Genomic DNA, 19,763 nt, shown 5'->3' with positions numbered 1-19,763 from the left:
GAGCCGAGCTCGAGTCAATGGAATACGACTTCAAAGATTCATCGGTTTTGTGGCCGGTAATTTTGCAAATCTCTCGATTTTCAATACCTGCGTTTGACAGCAAAGTGACGGCAGTTTGCAGTGTGACATTCCCGGTCTTGGATAATGTTTATGCTGCGCTCAAATGGCGGTCCCCTGATGTGCCTGTGTATGGCAGCACGCAACCCAACAAAACTCGATTTTGAGTAAAGGTCTTTCTGACTTCGGCATAAAAGAACCTCAGTCTCTCATTCAGTTGAAAAGCAGGAAGCTCTTCGAACGTGGGTTTAAAACCTCGGAAACCAAGCCATTCTGGAAGTGAAAAGATTTCCTTGTTCAGGGTACAAATGTGACGGTAAGTGGGAGTACTTCGTTATTATTACGGGGGTGTCGTGTTTAAATGAAATTTCTGTATATCCATTTAGTATAACATATCTCAAATCTTACAAAAGGAAATATTTAATTTATGTTAAGATTTTGGTCAAACTCGTTATATTATTGCCATTTTTTGCGATGACAGATTGGTCACGCTTTACATTGCTATCATGGCAATGGTGTAAGGGAGGTAATTCCCGCTCACGTTGATCGAATCTGCGTAGGAAATTTTGGTATGTGTTTCTGTATTCTTTTATGTTTCAATGGCTTACGTCGAAATATTTTAACTCCCTGTAGATTTGGGGAGGTTCCAATCCACGATGTCCTGTACTGCTTTTTCATCAAGGGATGCGAAGCGGTCACTGGACGCTTGAACTTTGGGCTCTACGGAAACGCTGGCTGTATTTCCTAGTTCAGGGGCCATCTCAGAACGGTTTTCAGCTTCAACAGCTGTTATGGGTTATAATAAGAACAAAATTAGATGGGTGTATGAAAGTCATAACTATTATAGAGTTGCAATAAATGTTTTTTACTCTGTTAAAAATTGATATTGTTTTGTTTTTTCCTTTGGCCAAGCCCAAGAAAATTACATTAATCATGATTATGATTTTGTAATTAATGGAAAAAGGTAAATTTCATTTACCTTCAAATTCTTGAATCATCTCAGAAAATCGCTCTTCGTCCCATTCACTCAATATTTCATCGAAATCTCCGGTGTGGAAGTCAGGGTAAATTTCCATCTGTTCTTCCATGTTGATGATTTCAAAAATAGTTCCATTAATTAATGTACACATACACGGTGATGAGACCCCCAAATTCAGCGATTGTTATGCTCATTCGACAACACTTTTTAACCAATGAGATCAGGGAACATACCTACTTTTATGTTACAATGTTGCATAGATTATACTGTTATATCGGCTATACTGTTGTATCGGCTTTATTGTTGTGTCGGCTATAATGTTGTATCGGCTATATTGTTGCATAGATTATACTGCTGTATCAGCTATACTGTTGCATTGGCTATATTGTTGCATAGATTATACTGTTGTATCGGCTGTATCTTGTATCAGCTAAAATGTTGTATCAGTTATACAGTAAGTGATATCGGCTTTTACTGTGGAAATAGATAGTTATTCATTATTTCCCCCAACTAAATGAAGACAATATGCAGAGATAAGAAAGCAACATGTTTAACATGATTTGGGGGTGTATTTAAACATGTTCATAAACATACAAGTTTTTAGCAGGTATCTCCTTATAAAGTGACTTACATTATTAATTATTACTTCTGCTCACATATCACTTTCTAATTCTGCAATACATTCTTTTGAACAACCACCAAGTACAAACGCAAGAGTCGCATGATCATTATATTTCTTCCAAACAAACAAAATTATTTACATCCAGAAAATCACATATGGTGTTGAAGAATAAATTTCGGTCGTTCATATTGATCGTACAAAACATAAACACCGCTGAGAACGCTAAACTGACAGTAGACGACAATGCCTGGATGTCCTGTCGGTCATCAATCAACGGCAACGCTGAGGACGCTATCTACTAATTGACTATAATGTCTGGATGTCGGGGCGGTCATCAACCAACGGCCACGCTGAGGACGCTATCTGACAGTGGACTATAATGTCTGGACGTCGGGGCGGTCATCAACCAACGCTGCGGACGCTATCTGACATTCTACCATGACACTGATGAATGGTTGATTCTGATTTGTTAAAAAGAGGTTTCCTTTTTGCTACGGAAACCCCTTTCAAATATATTAAGCCTTTTCACAAAAAAAAACGTGCGCATGAATACATAGAAAGCCTACATATCGAATCATAAAAAATGGCTGCCGATCGATCATCCCCATATAAACTGTAAAACGACTATATTTATTTCCTCTAATACACGCTGGGTCTCTAATACCAGCCAGGTCTCTAATACACGCCGAGTCAAGGGTTCTCGCGAAATTAATAGACGGCGTAGCGTCGAATAGGGGAAATACGGTAGTTTGATATCGGATGTTTGGAGCGTTCTAGGCCGCAACCCTGACTGTTTCGATGATAAAATTTAACGATTTAACGAAGATATATCTTTTGCATACAAATGACATGTTTATGAAACTGTTACAGAAATGTTCTATGGTGACCAGAATCGGAACACAATTTAAGCTATTTCCTCATTGAAACAACCGACAATGAAAGTAAAATATAACATCATAAAAATTGTTTGAAAAAACTTTATTCATGACAACATGTTGTTAACAAATCTTTATGTGATCGATATTCGTTGCCATCTCCGTCAACCACCACCGTTAGAATTTGGCAGGAGGGGATTTGAAAGTCCATCAGAAAACACCCCCCTTCGAAAGTCCACGAAAACAATGTCCCTGAAGTGACAGCTTATCAAACGTGATGAAATTCATTTGAGAACACGAACAATTAAGAAAATATCTGGGCCACAAATGTCTAAGTTCTGTCACTATCTGGCTTTGGATCCGTGAAATCTTGAAATTGACATCATGCGGATTCCTCGTTTCAAAATATCCGGCTCGTCTGCAGCCTATTAAGCGGCTGTTCAGTCATACTCAGTCACATTGGTCACTCCTACAATAGAAATGATGGCACGAAGGTACCAAATTACGTTCGTTAGCGAGCTGCTGCTGTCCCTGAAAAATGTTCGAATAATGTCGTTTTTGAGCCGAGCTCGAGTCAATGGAATACGACTTCAAAGATTCATCGGTTTTGTGGCCGGTAATTTTGCAAATCTCTCGATTTTCAATACCTGCGTTTGACAGCAAAGTGACGGCAGTTTGCAGTGTGACATTCCCGGTCTTGGATAATGTTTATGCTGCGCTCAAATGGCGGTCCCCTGATGTGCCTGTGTATGGCAGCACGCAACCCAACAAAACTCGATTTTGAGTAAAGGTCTTTCTGACTTCGGCATAAAAGAACCTCAGTCTCTCATTCAGTTGAAAAGCAGGAAGCTCTTCGAACGTGGGTTTAAAACCTCGGAAACCAAGCCATTCTGGAAGTGAAAAGATTTCCTTGTTCAGGGTACAAATGTGACGGTAAGTGGGAGTACTTCGTTATTATTACGGGGGTGTCGTGTTTAAATGAAATTTCTGTATATCCATTTAGTATAACATATCTCAAATCTTACAAAAGGAAATATTTAATTTATGTTAAGATTTTGGTCAAACTCGTTATATTATTGCCATTTTTTGCGATGACAGATTGGTCACGCTTTACATTGCTATCATGGCAATGGTGTAAGGGAGGTAATTCTCGCTCACGTTGATCGAATCTGCGTAGGAAATTTTGGTATGTGTTTCTGTATTCTTTTATGTTTCAATGGCTTACGTCGAAATATTTTAACTCCCTGTAGATTTGGGGAGGTTCCAATCCACGATGTCCTGTACTGCTTTTTCATCAAGGGATGCGAAGCGGTCACTGGACGCTTGAACTTTGGGCTCTACGGAAACGCTGGCTGTATTTCCTAGTTCAGGGGCCATCTCAGAACGGTTTTCAGCTTCAACAGCTGTTATGGGTTATAATAAGAACAAAATTAGATGGGTGTATGAAAGTCATAACTATTATAGAGTTGCAATAAATGTTTTTTACTCTGTTAAAAATTGATATTGTTTTGTTTTTTCCTTTGGCCAAGCCCAAGAAAATTACATTAATCATGATTATGATTTTGTAATTAATGGAAAAAGGTAAATTTCATTTACCTTCAAATTCTTGAATCATCTCAGAAAATCGCTCTTCGTCCCATTCACTCAATATTTCATCGAAATCTCCGGTGTGGAAGTCAGGGTAAATTTCCATCTGTTCTTCCATGTTGATGATTTCAAAAATAGTTCCATTAATTAATGTACACATACACGGTGATGAGACCCCCAAATTCAGCGATTGTTATGCTCATTCGACAACACTTTTTAACCAATGAGATCAGGGAACATACCTACTTTTATGTTACAATGTTGCATAGATTATACTGTTATATCGGCTATACTGTTGTATCGGCTTTATTGTTGTGTCGGCTATAATGTTGTATCGGCTATATTGTTGCATAGATTATACTGCTGTATCAGCTATACTGTTGCATTGGCTATATTGTTGCATAGATTATACTGTTGTATCGGCTGTATCTTGTATCAGCTAAAATGTTGTATCAGTTATACAGTAAGTGATATCGGCTTTTACTGTGGAAATAGATAGTTATTCATTATTTCCCCCAACTAAATGAAGACAATATGCAGAGATAAGAAAGCAACATGTTTAACATGATTTGGGGGTGTATTTAAACATGTTCATAAACATACAAGTTTTTAGCAGGTATCTCCTTATAAAGTGACTTACATTATTAATTATTACTTCTGCTCACATATCACTTTCTAATTCTGCAATACATTCTTTTGAACAACCACCAAGTACAAACGCAAGAGTCGCATGATCATTATATTTCTTCCAAACAAACAAAATTATTTACATCCAGAAAATCACATATGGTGTTGAAGAATAAATTTCGGTCGTTCATATTGATCGTACAAAACATAAACACCGCTGAGAACGCTAAACTGACAGTAGACGACAATGCCTGGATGTCCTGTCGGTCATCAATCAACGGCAACGCTGAGGACGCTATCTACTAATTGACTATAATGTCTGGATGTCGGGGCGGTCATCAACCAACGGCCACGCTGAGGACGCTATCTGACAGTGGACTATAATGTCTGGACGTCGGGGCGGTCATCAACCAACGCTGCGGACGCTATCTGACATTCTACCATGACACTGATGAATGGTTGATTCTGATTTGTTAAAAAGAGGTTTCCTTTTTGCTACGGAAACCCCTTTCAAATATATTAAGCCTTTTCACAAAAAAAAACGTGCGCATGAATACATAGAAAGCCTACATATCGAATCATAAAAAATGGCTGCCGATCGATCATCCCCATATAAACTGTAAAACGACTATATTTATTTCCTCTAATACACGCTGGGTCTCTAATACCAGCCAGGTCTCTAATACACGCCGAGTCAAGGGTTCTCGCGAAATTAATAGACGGCGTAGCGTCGAATAGGGGAAATACGGTAGTTTGATATCGGATGTTTGGAGCGTTCTAGGCCGCAACCCTGACTGTTTCGATGATAAAATTTAACGATTTAACGAAGATATATCTTTTGCATACAAATGACATGTTTATGAAACTGTTACAGAAATGTTCTATGGTGACCAGAATCGGAACACAATTTAAGCTATTTCCTCATTGAAACAACCGACAATGAAAGTAAAATATAACATCATAAAAATTGTTTGAAAAAACTTTATTCATGACAACATGTTGTTAACAAATCTTTATGTGATCGATATTCGTTGCCATCTCCGTCAACCACCACCGTTAGAATTTGGCAGGAGGGGATTTGAAAGTCCATCAGAAAACACCCCCCTTCGAAAGTCCACGAAAACAATGTCCCTGAAGTGACAGCTTATCAAACGTGATGAAATTCATTTGAGAACACGAACAATTAAGAAAATATCTGGGCCACAAATGTCTAAGTTCTGTCACTATCTGGCTTTGGATCCGTGAAATCTTGAAATTGACATCATGCGGATTCCTCGTTTCAAAATATCCGGCTCGTCTGCAGCCTATTAAGCGGCTGTTCAGTCATACTCAGTCACATTGGTCACTCCTACAATAGAAATGATGGCATGTTCGATTTCCAAGAAATGACCTCTCTCGCAAAATTCCGAGAAATGACAGTCAGTCCACAGTGTACAACAGTGTACACTAGTTTGGTAGAAATTAAAACATCTCTCTTTGGACCAAGTTTGGAGTGTTATTTGTCAACTTATTTTGAAAACCTATGTGTTTTGAACACTTATTATGAACTACTAACGACTATGGAGTTTTTAATCTTGAACTTTAGTAATAATTGTTAAATGATGTATAACTACCTGTGACCAATTTTCGGAATGTTCTATGATTGCGGACATGTGCACCTGAGTGGTCATGCGTTGCAAGAGAGCACTGTTATGTCTTCTCAATATACCACAGTATATATAGTTTGAAGATAGCAGGTTCATTGTGCTGAGTGTTGAGTATACAGCCTCCACATGGTCAATGATCTAAGGGGAGCTCACTCTCACATCTCTTCAGTCATGCATAACAGAGCTAGTAATGTTTAGGTGGTAGAGCACCTAACCAGTCATATATAACATAGATAACCCTACAAGCACCGTTTTCAAAGCGTTGTTGCCGTCATGGTAGAATGGAGATAAACCTACCGTGTTTTGAAATTTGATGTAGTCCCACTGTAGAGTAGATACCTCTTTATTTTAATTTTGAACCGAGGCTTTAGGCGCTTAATGCCTCGTCTTGATGTAGTGGTCTTAAGCCTCTTAGCAAATGCAAATAATTCAGTTCACCGTCAGAGATTACTCAGATTACAATATGTTAAAATGATATTTAATGTAAGAATGTTTGTATTGTCAATGCAAATTTAAATAAGAGGTTTATATATTATTTTAATGTCAAGGTTGTTAAATATTTAGGTAGTTGCGAACTAGTTTTCTTAATAACTGATTTCAAATCCACTTTAAAATACTTACTCTGATAGAGTATAACTAATTTGTTATCATTACCGCTGTTGTTGAATTGTCGTCGTGTTTCACTGGACTGCAAACGGGAGCTCTGTTCTATCTAGAGACACTTCTCATTATGATACAGACAGGCCAGGGCAGACTGTGCAACAGTCTGTGTCTCAGAAAGAACAGTATGATACGTTGGTGTCATGTGGTCTTCAACAGGCAAATCAGGACTAGATGGAGGTTTCAAAATATTCAAAACAAAGTCACTGTGCACATTGTACTGATTAGTCAATGCATTGCCTTTAGGAATTTCTTCACGTGCCATTGAAATCAAAGGTATATTTAAGGGAACTGATTTGGAACGGATTTGTCAACAAGGGTTGAATTTACAATACAATTTATGGTTGTGATATGATGTGCAAGATCTAGTAGAAGTGTCCGCGTAGGGTTGTATCATGTAGATTTCAGGGCACTTGACTCTTCTTTCTTGTGTTGATCCCTCATCTCGAAACTGTGGACACTCTGACCTTTGATGTGATCACCACGGGGGACATACCAGGTCTGTGGGATCGATGTCTTGGCCACATCAATAGGAACTCCCACTTTCCAAAGTGTCTTGTAATTAGCCACAACATGACCACATGCACCACTCTTGCCAATAATGCATGAACATGTTGCTCCTTTCACTTGTATGGGAGTGCCATTAACAAAGAATACATGTACCTGAAACAAACCAATGAGGAGTTTTGACAACTTAATCTAATTTTATTTAAACAATCATTTTGCCATCATAATAATGGGCATCATGTATTATGAATTGGGTAGCCACAAAAGACATGTTTGTTCCTGTTAACCCCACGTTAACCCTTCAAGCCTTGTAACAAAGGTTGAGAGGTAAGGATTACAAAAACTGAAATCCACACATTATCTCACTACAACCAAATTCATATGTTCTTTGAATAATCTATCTTTTGTAAGATTGAAACAAATTCTTCGGCTACGATCTAAGGAGTTCCTCTGGGACAACATGTTACCTGATGGTTTTTTATTGTGACCTTGCGCAGAAAATCGTTCGCACTAAACTACTGAGAAATATTTGTTATATACCAACAAGGTCAATTCATCCAATGTTTTTTTTATATCATAAATGCTTTTAGATAACTATACCTCGACAGCATGTGTAGGCTCATTACACTTCTGTGAATGTTAGCATCTTGCTTATATTCTACTCTCAAACAGGTCACATTCCATGTTCTGTAATATTCGTCATATTCTACTCTCAAATAATTCACACAACATAGATCAACATTCCATGTTCTGTAATACACGCTATATTCTACTCACAAACAGGTCACATTCCGCAGAACAACATTCCATGTTCTGTAATACTCGCTATATTCTACTCTCAAACAGGTCACATTCCGTAGAATAACTTTCAATGTTCTGTAATACTCACTATATTCTACTCTCAAACAGGTCACATTCCGCAGAACAACATTCCATGTTCTGTAATACTCGCCATATTCTACTCTCAAACAGGTCACATTCCGCAGAACAACATTCCATGTTCTGTGATACTCGCCATATTCTACTCTCAAACAGGTCACATTCCGCAGAACAACATTCCATGTTCTGTAATACTCGCTATATTCTACTCTCAAACAGGTCACATTCCGCAGAATAACATTCCATGTTCTGTAATACTCGCCATATTCAACTCTCAAACAGGTCATTTTCCGTAGAATAACTTTCTATGTTCTGTAATACTCGCCATATTCTACTCTCAAACAGGTCACAGAATTATTCCGCAGAATAACATTCCATGTTCTGTGATACTCGCCATATTCTACTCTCAAACAGGTCACATTCCGCAGAACAACATTCCATGTCCCAAACTATAAAGTGACATCATGCGATTCAGTAGGTCACGTTATTGAAATAAAACTTCACACTTTGAAACGGAAAAACTCATGCCTGGATATTACCCTTCACATTGTGACAAGTCGCATTAGGTAACAAGACATGCCTGCACTGTCAAAAGTCAGACTCCTCATTGTGACAAGTCACGCCTCTCATTGTGACAAGTCGCGCCTCTCATTGTGACAAGTCGCGCCTCTCCTTGTGACAAGTCGCTCCTCTCATTGTGACAAGTCACGCCTCTCATTGTGACAAGTCGCGTCTCTCCTTGTGACAAGTCACGCCTCTCATTGTGACAAGTCGCGCCTCTCATTGTGACAAGCCACGCCCCTCATTGTGACAAGTCACGCCTCTCATTGTGACAAGTCACGCCATTCATTTTGACACGTCACGCCTCTCATTGTGACTAGTAACGCCTCTCATTGTGAGTAGTAACGCCTCTCACTGTGACAACTCACGCCTCTCATTGTGACAAGTCACGCCTCTCATTGTGACAAGTCACGCCCCTCACTGGGACAAGTCACGCCTTTCATTGTGACAAGTCACGCCTCTCGCTGTGACAAGTCACGCACTCACCCATGTCCGTCTTCACAAAAACTGTCGAAACCAGCTGATGATAACCAGCTAAGGACTACTGAAAGTTGACCATTTGCATAAACTATGACCGCCATGTACACACATACTAGTACGCTGAAGGATATACAAGTAAATTTTCCATCTTATTCTTTTATTTAATATGCACTGACATTGTAATAAATCCTGTATCAAGATAAATGGCCTCCTCACTACCTGAACGATTTCTTGTTGGCGACACTAAACGTAGCACTGATTTCCCTTCATCAAACTACATGAAGTTTGTCGTAGACTTGGCACGCCAAATTAACCCCAACAGAGCAGATTTTTTGTATGTTGTTGTTGTTTTGTTTGTTTTGTTTTTTGTGTGTTTTTGTTGTTGTTGTTGTTGTTGTTTTTTTGTTTTTTTGGGGGGGGGGTGTCATGGGATAAATACATGTCTTTGAAAAGCATTTAGAAGTGATACACATAAGGAAGAGAATATCTGGATGTCAACTTCTTTATTAGGAGGAACACAACGTTTCGGGGTATATGCTTACTCCTTCATCAGGTGAATGGTGATATATTCTCTTCCTTAAATAAATACATGTTGTTAAAACACCAAAAACATATGTGATTGATATTTTTTGAATGTTTGGCTGCACTTCTTTTGAAGCAGTGGAGGATAAAGTATATTGTTTCTAAAACTAAAATCCAGTCCGTTGCCACCAACCCACCCACCGACCAAACTCCACCCATCCGTCCGTTTCAATGGTAGGTCCCAAACTGTTCACAAGATAGTTTTAAGGGCATTCCGTACAACCATCTGCTTCTACGCGAGGCGTGCGTATTCCTGCTACATATTGAAACTCTATATTTCTGTTCATCCCTTTTCATTACTTAGTAATAACACGTTTCTGTTATGCTGTAGACGCAATGGAATTTGTAGGACGTGTTCTGGCGAAGCAACGACATACAATACCATTGAAAGAGCCTGGCTGACGATGATTGATCATGTGATAAGACTTCGGTACAATGCGAACAATGGCTCGGACACGGATCTCTACCATCGCCTTCACCTGAATTTCGATGTGAAATTGGAACCTGTAATCAAAGCACTCGCTGACTCCAAACAAGGACCCCAAACATGTTCGACTACCAGATTCACTCACAGCGAAACCTCGCGTTCCCGTGAATTGTCCGGATTAACGAATACCCGAATTAACGAGAGAGAGAGAGAGAGAAAGAGAGAGAGCGAGAGAGAGAGAGAGAGAGAGAGAGAGAGAGAGAGAGAGAGAGAGAGAGAGAGAGAGAGAGAGAGAGAGAGAGTATTTAAGAACCAAACGACTCGTGGTCGTTGTTTATCGTACACAAAAATCCAGGGAGAATAAACCATTTTAAACCAGTTGATTCTCCCTGCAGTGTTTTTTTATTGTCCGATAAACAACGACCATGAGTCGTTTATTTCCTATTTGGGTATTAACATTATGTACAGCCTCTTTAAGCATGATGATAAAATGTACAAGCTATAAAAATATTTACTCGTATTTTAATAATGATGACTCCCTGAATAGAATCCGACCTCGGTGATGTCGGACACGTCCATGTTATGAACAGGTAGGTTGGTAGTGGTATTTCCCTCATGTTCACACATTCCTCACATCGATTTTCTGTATCTTTTCTCCCAATACCGATTGTCATATCTCTCCCACTTTTGGATTCGTCTATCTGTGTAAATCTATGGGAAACAACCCACTGGACACTTCCCTAACAAAATGACGTCGTACAATATACGACGTCATCAAGTTGCGAGCGAATGTTCGAATCTCCAGAAATGACGTCATGATAAAACAATGTTTTATGGTAAAAGAACTACGTTTCGTTCTTCATTGGTTTTTTTCGCGATTTATCGTGAAGCTATCTTACATATGCATTTTAACCGTACCTTTCAGTGACTTTTCTGGTTTTGCAGTTATAGTTTTGAAATGAATTATTGTTAATGTATCAGGGAGTTATTAGCATTACTTAGTTATCAAAGATTATTCTCCTTTGCCCTTATCCCAGCATTCCATGTGCTCCTATACCCCTGAAACACCCTTGACCTAATGGCCCTGTTTCATCTCTCAGTTTGCACCGATCAGAATTAATTTGCTGATGAACCCTTGAAGCGATGTCTCTTCCAACACACGTTTCTCACACGTAGGATCATGTAAACAAATACATGTTATTCTTTCGGGGTAAAATTACAGATGCAAACTGTTGCGTTAATAAAATATGTGTGGCGTCGTGAAAGAGTATATTTCATATTTATAGTGACCCATACCTGCCGCCTCTGTGGAGCTTCCAGGACAGAATAGGGTCCTAGTTTCCTAGCTTGCCGCCCCCGTCGGGGTTCCAGGGCAGAATAGGACCCTATTTCCCCATACTTGCCGTTATTCTTATGGCGTACAATTGCAGATGCAAAAAGTGAGTTTATAAAATATTTGTGGCTTCGTGAAAGAATATATTTTTATATTTATTTATATTTATTTATACTTGCCGCACAGCGCAATAGAATAGAATAGGTCTCTTGCTCCCCTTACTTACCGCCCCTGTGGGGCTTCAAGGACAAATACATTGTAGGTCGCTAGTTCCCCATACTTGCCGTCCCTGTGGGGCTTCCAAGACAGAATAGGTCCCTCGTTCCCAATACTTGCCGCCCCTGTGGGGCTTCCAAGACAGACTAGGTCCCTTGTTCCCCATACTTGCCGTCCCTGTGGGGCTTCCAGGACAAATAGGTCCCTCGTTCCCCATACTTGCCGTCCCTGTGGGGCTTCCAGGACAGACTAGGTCCCTCCTTTCCCATACTTGCCGTCCCTGTGGGGCTTCCGGGACAAATAGGTCCCTCGTTCCCCATACTTGCCGTCCCTGTGGGGCTTCCAGGACAGAATAGGTCCCTCCTACCCCATACTTGCCGTTCCCGGTCGGACTTCAAGATCAGACTAGAATCCCGCTTCCCCATACTTGCCGCCCCTGTAGGCTTCAAGCACAGACTAGTTACACAGTATTTGTAATAAGAATCTATATACGGATTCCGGCTTACAATACGTGTGAAACCAAGAACCCAAACGTATCACCCGAGCCGCTGCAGGGATCCGCCGGCGTGTATATGATCTGGTTAAATGTGCCCTCGGACGGTTTAGACTGTTACTCAAACTGACACATACTTGTTGCCTAGTAACCAATCGCTCGTTAGAGGTCGCTGTCATATATACCTGAAGTATTGCTGGAACCGCGTTCGCAGTCAATGTATCCCATCACCAGAAACTTTTCACAAAAGGTAAATATTGGAACAGAATGGCGATCATTGTAGGCTGGATTATAATGAGAACGCATTGTGCAACGTATACTCACTCCACTGTCTAGTCTGCGTGACAGTGGTCAGGGTGGATTCATAGATGTTTGCATATTGTGCAACAAATCCTTCGTTAATATCAAATGTACGCGCACTTATCAAAGGAGCACGTTTGCATACAAACATGAAGCACATTCACCTGTTTGACTCCATGAAAACATGTACCGTTCTCATGGGTAATGTTTACCCAATATGAAAATCTCAATACCCTTAGACTTCTAATTGTATTTTACGGCAGAGGGTGTATCAAACTTGACTTGGTTCTTGCATAATAGCACGAAGTTTGTATACCCGAGTCAGACACATGCATGAAGTTACTGAAACGTTTCTTGCTTGGGAAAACTACATGATCAATCAATACAAAGTTTCAAATGCTGAGATAAAATATGTGAAGTGAATAGTGTTGCCAATCTTTTCTTGAAAAGCAAACACAACTGTGTGTTGACATCAAGAAAGCTAGTATCAACTAATTTGAAAACATAACCGTTTACAGAATATATAAGCCATTTGTACTCGCACCGAGTCAAGGAGTGTATTACCGTTCAGGTACGTTTACCTTCACGCAAAAAAACACTGTAACAAACAATGTAAGCAGATTGTTTACACATAACTACAGTAAACTACGGTTTTAACGAACTCAAAGGGAACACTAATTTTAGTTTGTTATAACCGTAGTTCGTTATAAGCATATATACAGCATATACAGCAAATAGTCGGGACAAAAAAGTAAGTTCGTTATATCCGTCAGTTCGTTATAAGCGTGTTCGTCATACACGTAGTTTACTGTTCTGTCAATTTGGAGTTGCTAAGAGAAACCACATGAATTTGAAGCATGGTGATATTTGTTTTACGAATAGACAGTCACTCGGTCATATTCATGTATTTCTTTATATGGCACTTGCTTAATGAGATGCATCCCTTGGGCATGCCAGAGACCTATGATTGTGGGTTCGAATCCCGGCTCGCCCCGATTATGTTTCTAGGTTTGTTAGCACCATACCCGTGCTCGTCGGTTTCACCGATGTGGTAAACGTCTGAGACCTGCATCACTTCGGGCTTTCCTCCCACATAAAGCAGACACGCCGTGATATAACTGGAATACGGTTAAAAGCGGCGATAAACCCAACTCACTCACTCACTTAATGAGATGCACCTGTGACAAAGGTTATGCCCGAGACAAATCTCTATTTCGACCTGTACCATATATTCCCGGGTTTTTCTCTGGTGAACACTTGACTTGCCTCTGCATGCGTTTGTGGCGGGTGCCACCGGTATGGCAGGATACGCTAACGCTCCTTTTTGCGAAACACTTTTTTATAGTGATTCATAAACAGATGCTCATAATTTAGTATGAATTGGACAAGGGACTCTGCTTTCAAAAGACAGTTCATACGATTATGGAAAGAGATTTAGTGCTTATATTTACAAACGATATGAACATAACAATTTGGAATAAGGTCAGTATTGTTTTTATAACCAAACATTTTAAAATCTAAGTAAAAACACATATAATTATCATCTAGATCTACATATGACCTTGTGTACTGCCCCAGCCACACTGGGTAATGCTGTAGTTTATGCGTTAGTTTATTGGTTTACCCACCTCGCTACTTTCAAGTGTAGATATATATGTTACAGTCAATATGTAAAATGATTTTCACTTAGGCAATGTACAAAAAAGCCTTTTCAAATTAACTGAACAAATTCTATCCATTTAATTTCAATATCAAAAGACACAAGGGGTAGATTCTATATATCTTTTTGTCACTAAATATATATTTCATATCAAAAGACACAAGAGGTAGATTCTCTATATCTCTCTGTCAGTAAATATATATTTGGTATCAAAAGACACAAGGGGTAGATTCTATATATCTCTCTGTCAGTAAATATATATTTGGTATCAAAAGACACAAGGGGTAGATTCTATATACCTTTTTGTCAGTAAATATGTATTTGATATCAAAAGACACAAGGGGAAGTTCTATATATCCCTTTGTTAGTAAATATATATTTGATATCAAAAACACAAGGGGTAGATTCTCTCTCTCTCTCTCTCTCTCTCTCTCTCTCTCTCTCTATATATATATATATATATATATATATATATATATATATCTGTCAGTAAATATATATTTGATATCAAAAGACACAAGGGGTAGATTCTATATATCTCTCTGTAAGTAAATATATATTTCATATCAAAAGACACAAGGGGTAGATTCTATATACCTTTTTGTCAGTAAATATATATTTGATATCAAAAGACACAAGGGGTAGATTCTATATATCTCTTTGTCAGTAAATATATATTTGATATCAAAAGACACAAGGGGTAGATTCTATATATCTCTTTGTCAGTAAATATATATTTGATATCAAAAGACACAAGGGGTAGATTCTATATATCTCTTTGTCAGTAAATATATATTTGATATCAAAAGACACAAGGGAGAGATTCTCTTTATCATCCCAAATTATTTTGTCATTTTTTATAGTTTGTAAACAGTAATAACCAGTACCTTGAGTGTAAAGTACAGCAAAACCAGCTTCGATGGAAGAGAGATTAGCGACGTAATATGATTCTGGCGTCATGGTAACCGATGGCGTCACAATGGTCATCAAAGCATTATGATGCAATTTCCTCGTAGCGATATCTCATAAGAAATATCGCTTCATCTCACCTATGCGAAATGCCCTGTGGAAGTCAATATTTTTATACATAATCCTTGAAATTGTTGTAAAAGATTATATTATTTTCTTCAACCGACCACAAATTAGTTTATGTCAGTCGACTGTGGTGAGAGAATTACACTGTTTTGACTGTTATGTCTAATATGCAATGTTGAAGCTACGTATATAGCGACCAGAACACAATAGACAGCATACATACCGAAGGATATCAGATCCTGTATAAAATGAAGGTAACCATTAGAAACAGCAATATACATTGTAGTTGTAGCTAAACAAGACTCGGGTTATGAGTCACAAGTAACCCTATTACCAAATATAATTTGATTTAAAAACTGTAAAATAATATACAACTACTGATGGCTATCTTGGAATCTTATCTTTGAAAATCAATAAATTAGCATTTTTTTAGCAGATATTTACAACAATTCAAACATTATGGGGGCGTTGTGGCTGCAAATACATTTCTTACCCCAAATAAACATACTCAAACTATGGAACAGTTCTTTCAATCACATAAAAATATACTTGGTATACTTTCTTTTGCCCCTCAGTTTAGGTATATGTAATGTTATTGTAGAGTGAGTGAGTGAGTGAGTGAGTGAGTGAGGTTTGACGCCTCATTTACAGCTTCACGTCGGCGGACACCAGATGAGCGGCTTTTTGTCATTTAAGAGAATATGAATAGATATGGATCTTCAGGCAATTATACTTTTCTGCGGATATAACAAACTATAATGCAAAAGATTAACCATCCTAGATTTTCTGCCGAAACAGATTCCATTTGGCGTAAGGGGCAAAATAGCTGTGGAAATTATATAAATGGATCACTGGATTATATTAATTGCCTAACGCAACACAGCAGTAGACCTGCCATGCGACGTCAGCATGTACACAAACCAGACAATCCAGTGACACGATAGTACCACTTCTAATTTTGGTGAAAACTAATCAAAACGATATGTTAATTTTGAATTACGTCTGCTGTGGACATGTGCAGATATTTTGCTGCTTATTAGTAAAGAGAAACGTTCAAGTTACGGCCCAAACATTTTTTTTGTAGTTGACGCAGCATAGAAAATGCTACTGAGCTTATGGAAGTATACACGAATGTTAAATGGTGGCTAAAATTAAAGCAACAAGAAATGGTCGTTCGATGCTGATTTTTTATACGGTTGGATACTCAGTTGTGTTTGGAACCTTACGTTTGCAGTGTTTCGGCGACTGTTTTCAACCTAGTAACGTTTTGATAACGGTTGTTAATGTTCGGTCAAATGCAATTTTCAAGTGTATACTTTCCTTGCCCGGGAAGTCCCCATGGCCCCTAGTATGGTGATCTCCCTTCAGTGACTGACGATCTCTAGCCCATTTTTATATTGTGTTGTTCATTAATACTTACTGCTTTTTAATATTCTCAACTAGTTTTCAATCAAATCTGTGATATTCTAGTTATTGTACTGTCCATCGTTGACAGGGTTTTATTAAGTCTAAATATATGTATCATTAATGTATAACTTCTCGTCACGATATGGCTGAAATACTGCCGATGTGATGTTAAATATTAACTCACTCACTCTTTGCCCGGCAGATTATGTTTAAACATAAACGTACGCGCAATACCATGTTCACGCTCACACCGTGATAATTATACAATGAAATGTTTAAAATAGATTATATAGAATGTTTCATCATATGGGCACTACCTCGCCATGGGAACACGTGGAATCAGGTTCGATTATTAGATTCATGGACCTGTTTGTTCATTCAAGTCTAACAGAAACATCGTCTGTGTCAGTATCAGATAAATCAACTAATTGACCAACTGCCAAGTAAACCGATACGCCCCTTGAGGTTCACATTGTTCGGGAATTGAGAAATCGTTATGGCCGATAACATAAATGCCTGCTTAACACATATTCCTTTATCCATGGGATTAACTGAGAAAGGATTGGCGTGACATCTCCCACAAACTGATTGTAGGTCCCTTACATGCGATACCCATCTGAAACTGCCGAGTCAGTGTCGATGTATCAGCGGAAGGTTTTATTATGCATATACATTGACATCTTCCATGACAAGGGGCTGGGTTCGTTTTGAAACCAATTCAACCATTGCCCTTTTCTGGTGAACCTGTGTTGCAAGACGTTAGCGATGTCACATACCAAAGGTTGGCAAGACACGCAATACACGATACAGCAGATTTAGTCATGTACATTGATATGCCCGTGCATGTATGTGGGTTGGTTAACGGTATCCATATTTCAAACTTTGTCCAATTTATGTACCGTAATGAACAGTGCCAGTGACCGTGTTCTCAGCATATTGTGATCTTTTAGAAACGCAAAACACTAAATTCATCTTTCATTTCAAGGTTTAAAATATACTGGTGATTAATAGCCTTTCAGAAGATTGATATTTTAAGTAGATTTAAATTCTTTAATTTTAAACATCTTTCTACATTAGCAATGTACGTCAGTTTAAAAGACACGAAAAACTGGAGAGTTTGACGCACTTTGTGACCAAACATAATGATTTTAATTTGCAGTTATCCATAAATGTATATGATTATCGTCCGTACTTGTTTCTTGGAGAATACACCGGTCGTGTCCCCCTGTACATTTTAGACGCCAGTCCATAATGATAAATATATGTTCACTACCCATTAACCAGTTACCAGTGAAAAATGTTAATTGGTTGCAATAGCGAACATCAACATACTGGGTATATTGTAACAAAAGCGAACAAAATAATTGCTGAAACAGATAAAAAACAGACTCCATAGTACGATACCAACTATACCATAAGCATGTCAAATATATGATAAATATGTTACGCATTTAAAAAACATGTTAACCTATTCATTTTTTGCTTTTAAAGAACGACTTTCATAGGTCCAATAGGTCCTCTACCTTGTGCAGTTACACACACACACACACACACACACACACACACACACACACACACACACACACACACACACACACACTTTTTAGAATTATATTCAAAATGTCTATGCTCTCAACTAACTCTCATCCCAGGTTCCAAATTTCGTGTGTTGACTACAAGAACACCGACCCAGGTTATTGTCCGCTGTCTACCACCCAGCCAGTTCTTGTGTCCAGCCTGGCAGAACTGACAGAAAAAAAGATTGATGTCAGATCCAGAGGTCAGCTGACAATTAGATGCAATTGTATATGCCTTCTGTTGTGGCAACGGCGCGACTAGTCGGGTATCGGATGGCTTTAATGACCCGATAGAATCTGTTCTGTACATTGGTGGTGATTCCTGTAGCATGTCAAATCCTGCTTTTGTCACAACCACTCAGGAGATGTTAGATGGTGAAATAGTCCGATTCCCTATACGTCACCAACATTGAAAAGGCCTGTGTCGAATTACTTTGTTATTTTCAGCCCATGTGACCCAACATGACAGTGCTATGGGAACGCGGATGACATATAGCGAGGCGCGTTGTTCGCTATTCCAGTATCCGTCCATCCACAAGTTGTAACGGGGTCTCGCTAGCATCGCCCACCATGTTGAATCTGTTCGTCTTTGCTTTGCTTCTGGGTAAGTTTCTTCCTCACAATTATCATTTTATGAAGTTAACTTAATAATAAATACGTTGGAAATGTTGTAAATTTATTAATTTTCAAAGATAAGACGTCTATGACCCATTAACTGTTGTTTATAATGCAAACCGTGTTTTTTTAATTTAAAAATGTACATGCATGAAAAAGTTATGCGCGAGTTGACATTATCGGTGTTTTCGACCTCAAAACACGTTCGAAGTGATCGTGATTTGTCAATAAGGAGACTGTTTTAAATAATATACTACAATAAGAGTGACGGTTTGGATTTTATATCCAGATGATATTCCGCTCACGTCCTGTGTTTCTGTGTTCTTAAATTTATGATGAAAACAACTTTGCGGTAATTGGTATCGAACATTTTTTATTCAACAAACCTTTTTTCGATCAGTTCGTTGTGCAACTTGGGAGACTAGTTATTAGTACTTCGGGTGGTATGTTGTTAATTGTTAAATCTAAATAATAAAATGCATAATCTTAAACAAGAAGTAAGAGTAGACTGTTTTTCTTTACACAGAAAACAACAGCTAGATAACGTGAAAGCAGAGGCATGTGTTATTTTAACATTACAATTATAATTAAAAAATATCAAGATTAAGCGAAAGAGATAATTTTGAAAATACGAATCA

General features: G+C 38.5%; 1 protein-coding gene across 1 annotated transcript in view; it reads left to right on the top strand.

Annotated features, from left to right (window-relative positions):
- Nucleotides 1–18,984: 18,984 nt before the first annotated feature.
- The window catches only part of LOC139462637 (pneumococcal serine-rich repeat protein-like), a 45,086-nt gene continuing 44,307 nt past the window's right edge, over nucleotides 18,985–19,763 (top strand). The window contains exon 1 of the mRNA XM_071244470.1: nucleotides 18,985–19,114. Coding sequence (XP_071100571.1) covers nucleotides 19,081–19,114 — 34 coding nt within the window. The 5' untranslated portion in view covers nucleotides 18,985–19,080. The remainder of the gene's footprint in view (nucleotides 19,115–19,763) is intronic.

The sequence above is a fragment of the Haliotis cracherodii genome, unplaced genomic scaffold, assembly GCF_022045235.1.
Source record: "Haliotis cracherodii isolate W230 unplaced genomic scaffold, xgHalCrac1.p SCAF_15, whole genome shotgun sequence".
Lineage (NCBI taxonomy): Eukaryota > Metazoa > Mollusca > Gastropoda > Lepetellida > Haliotidae > Haliotis > Haliotis cracherodii.
The sequence above is the reverse complement of the archived record's forward strand: the minus strand, read 5'-3'. Positions and strand labels throughout refer to the sequence as shown.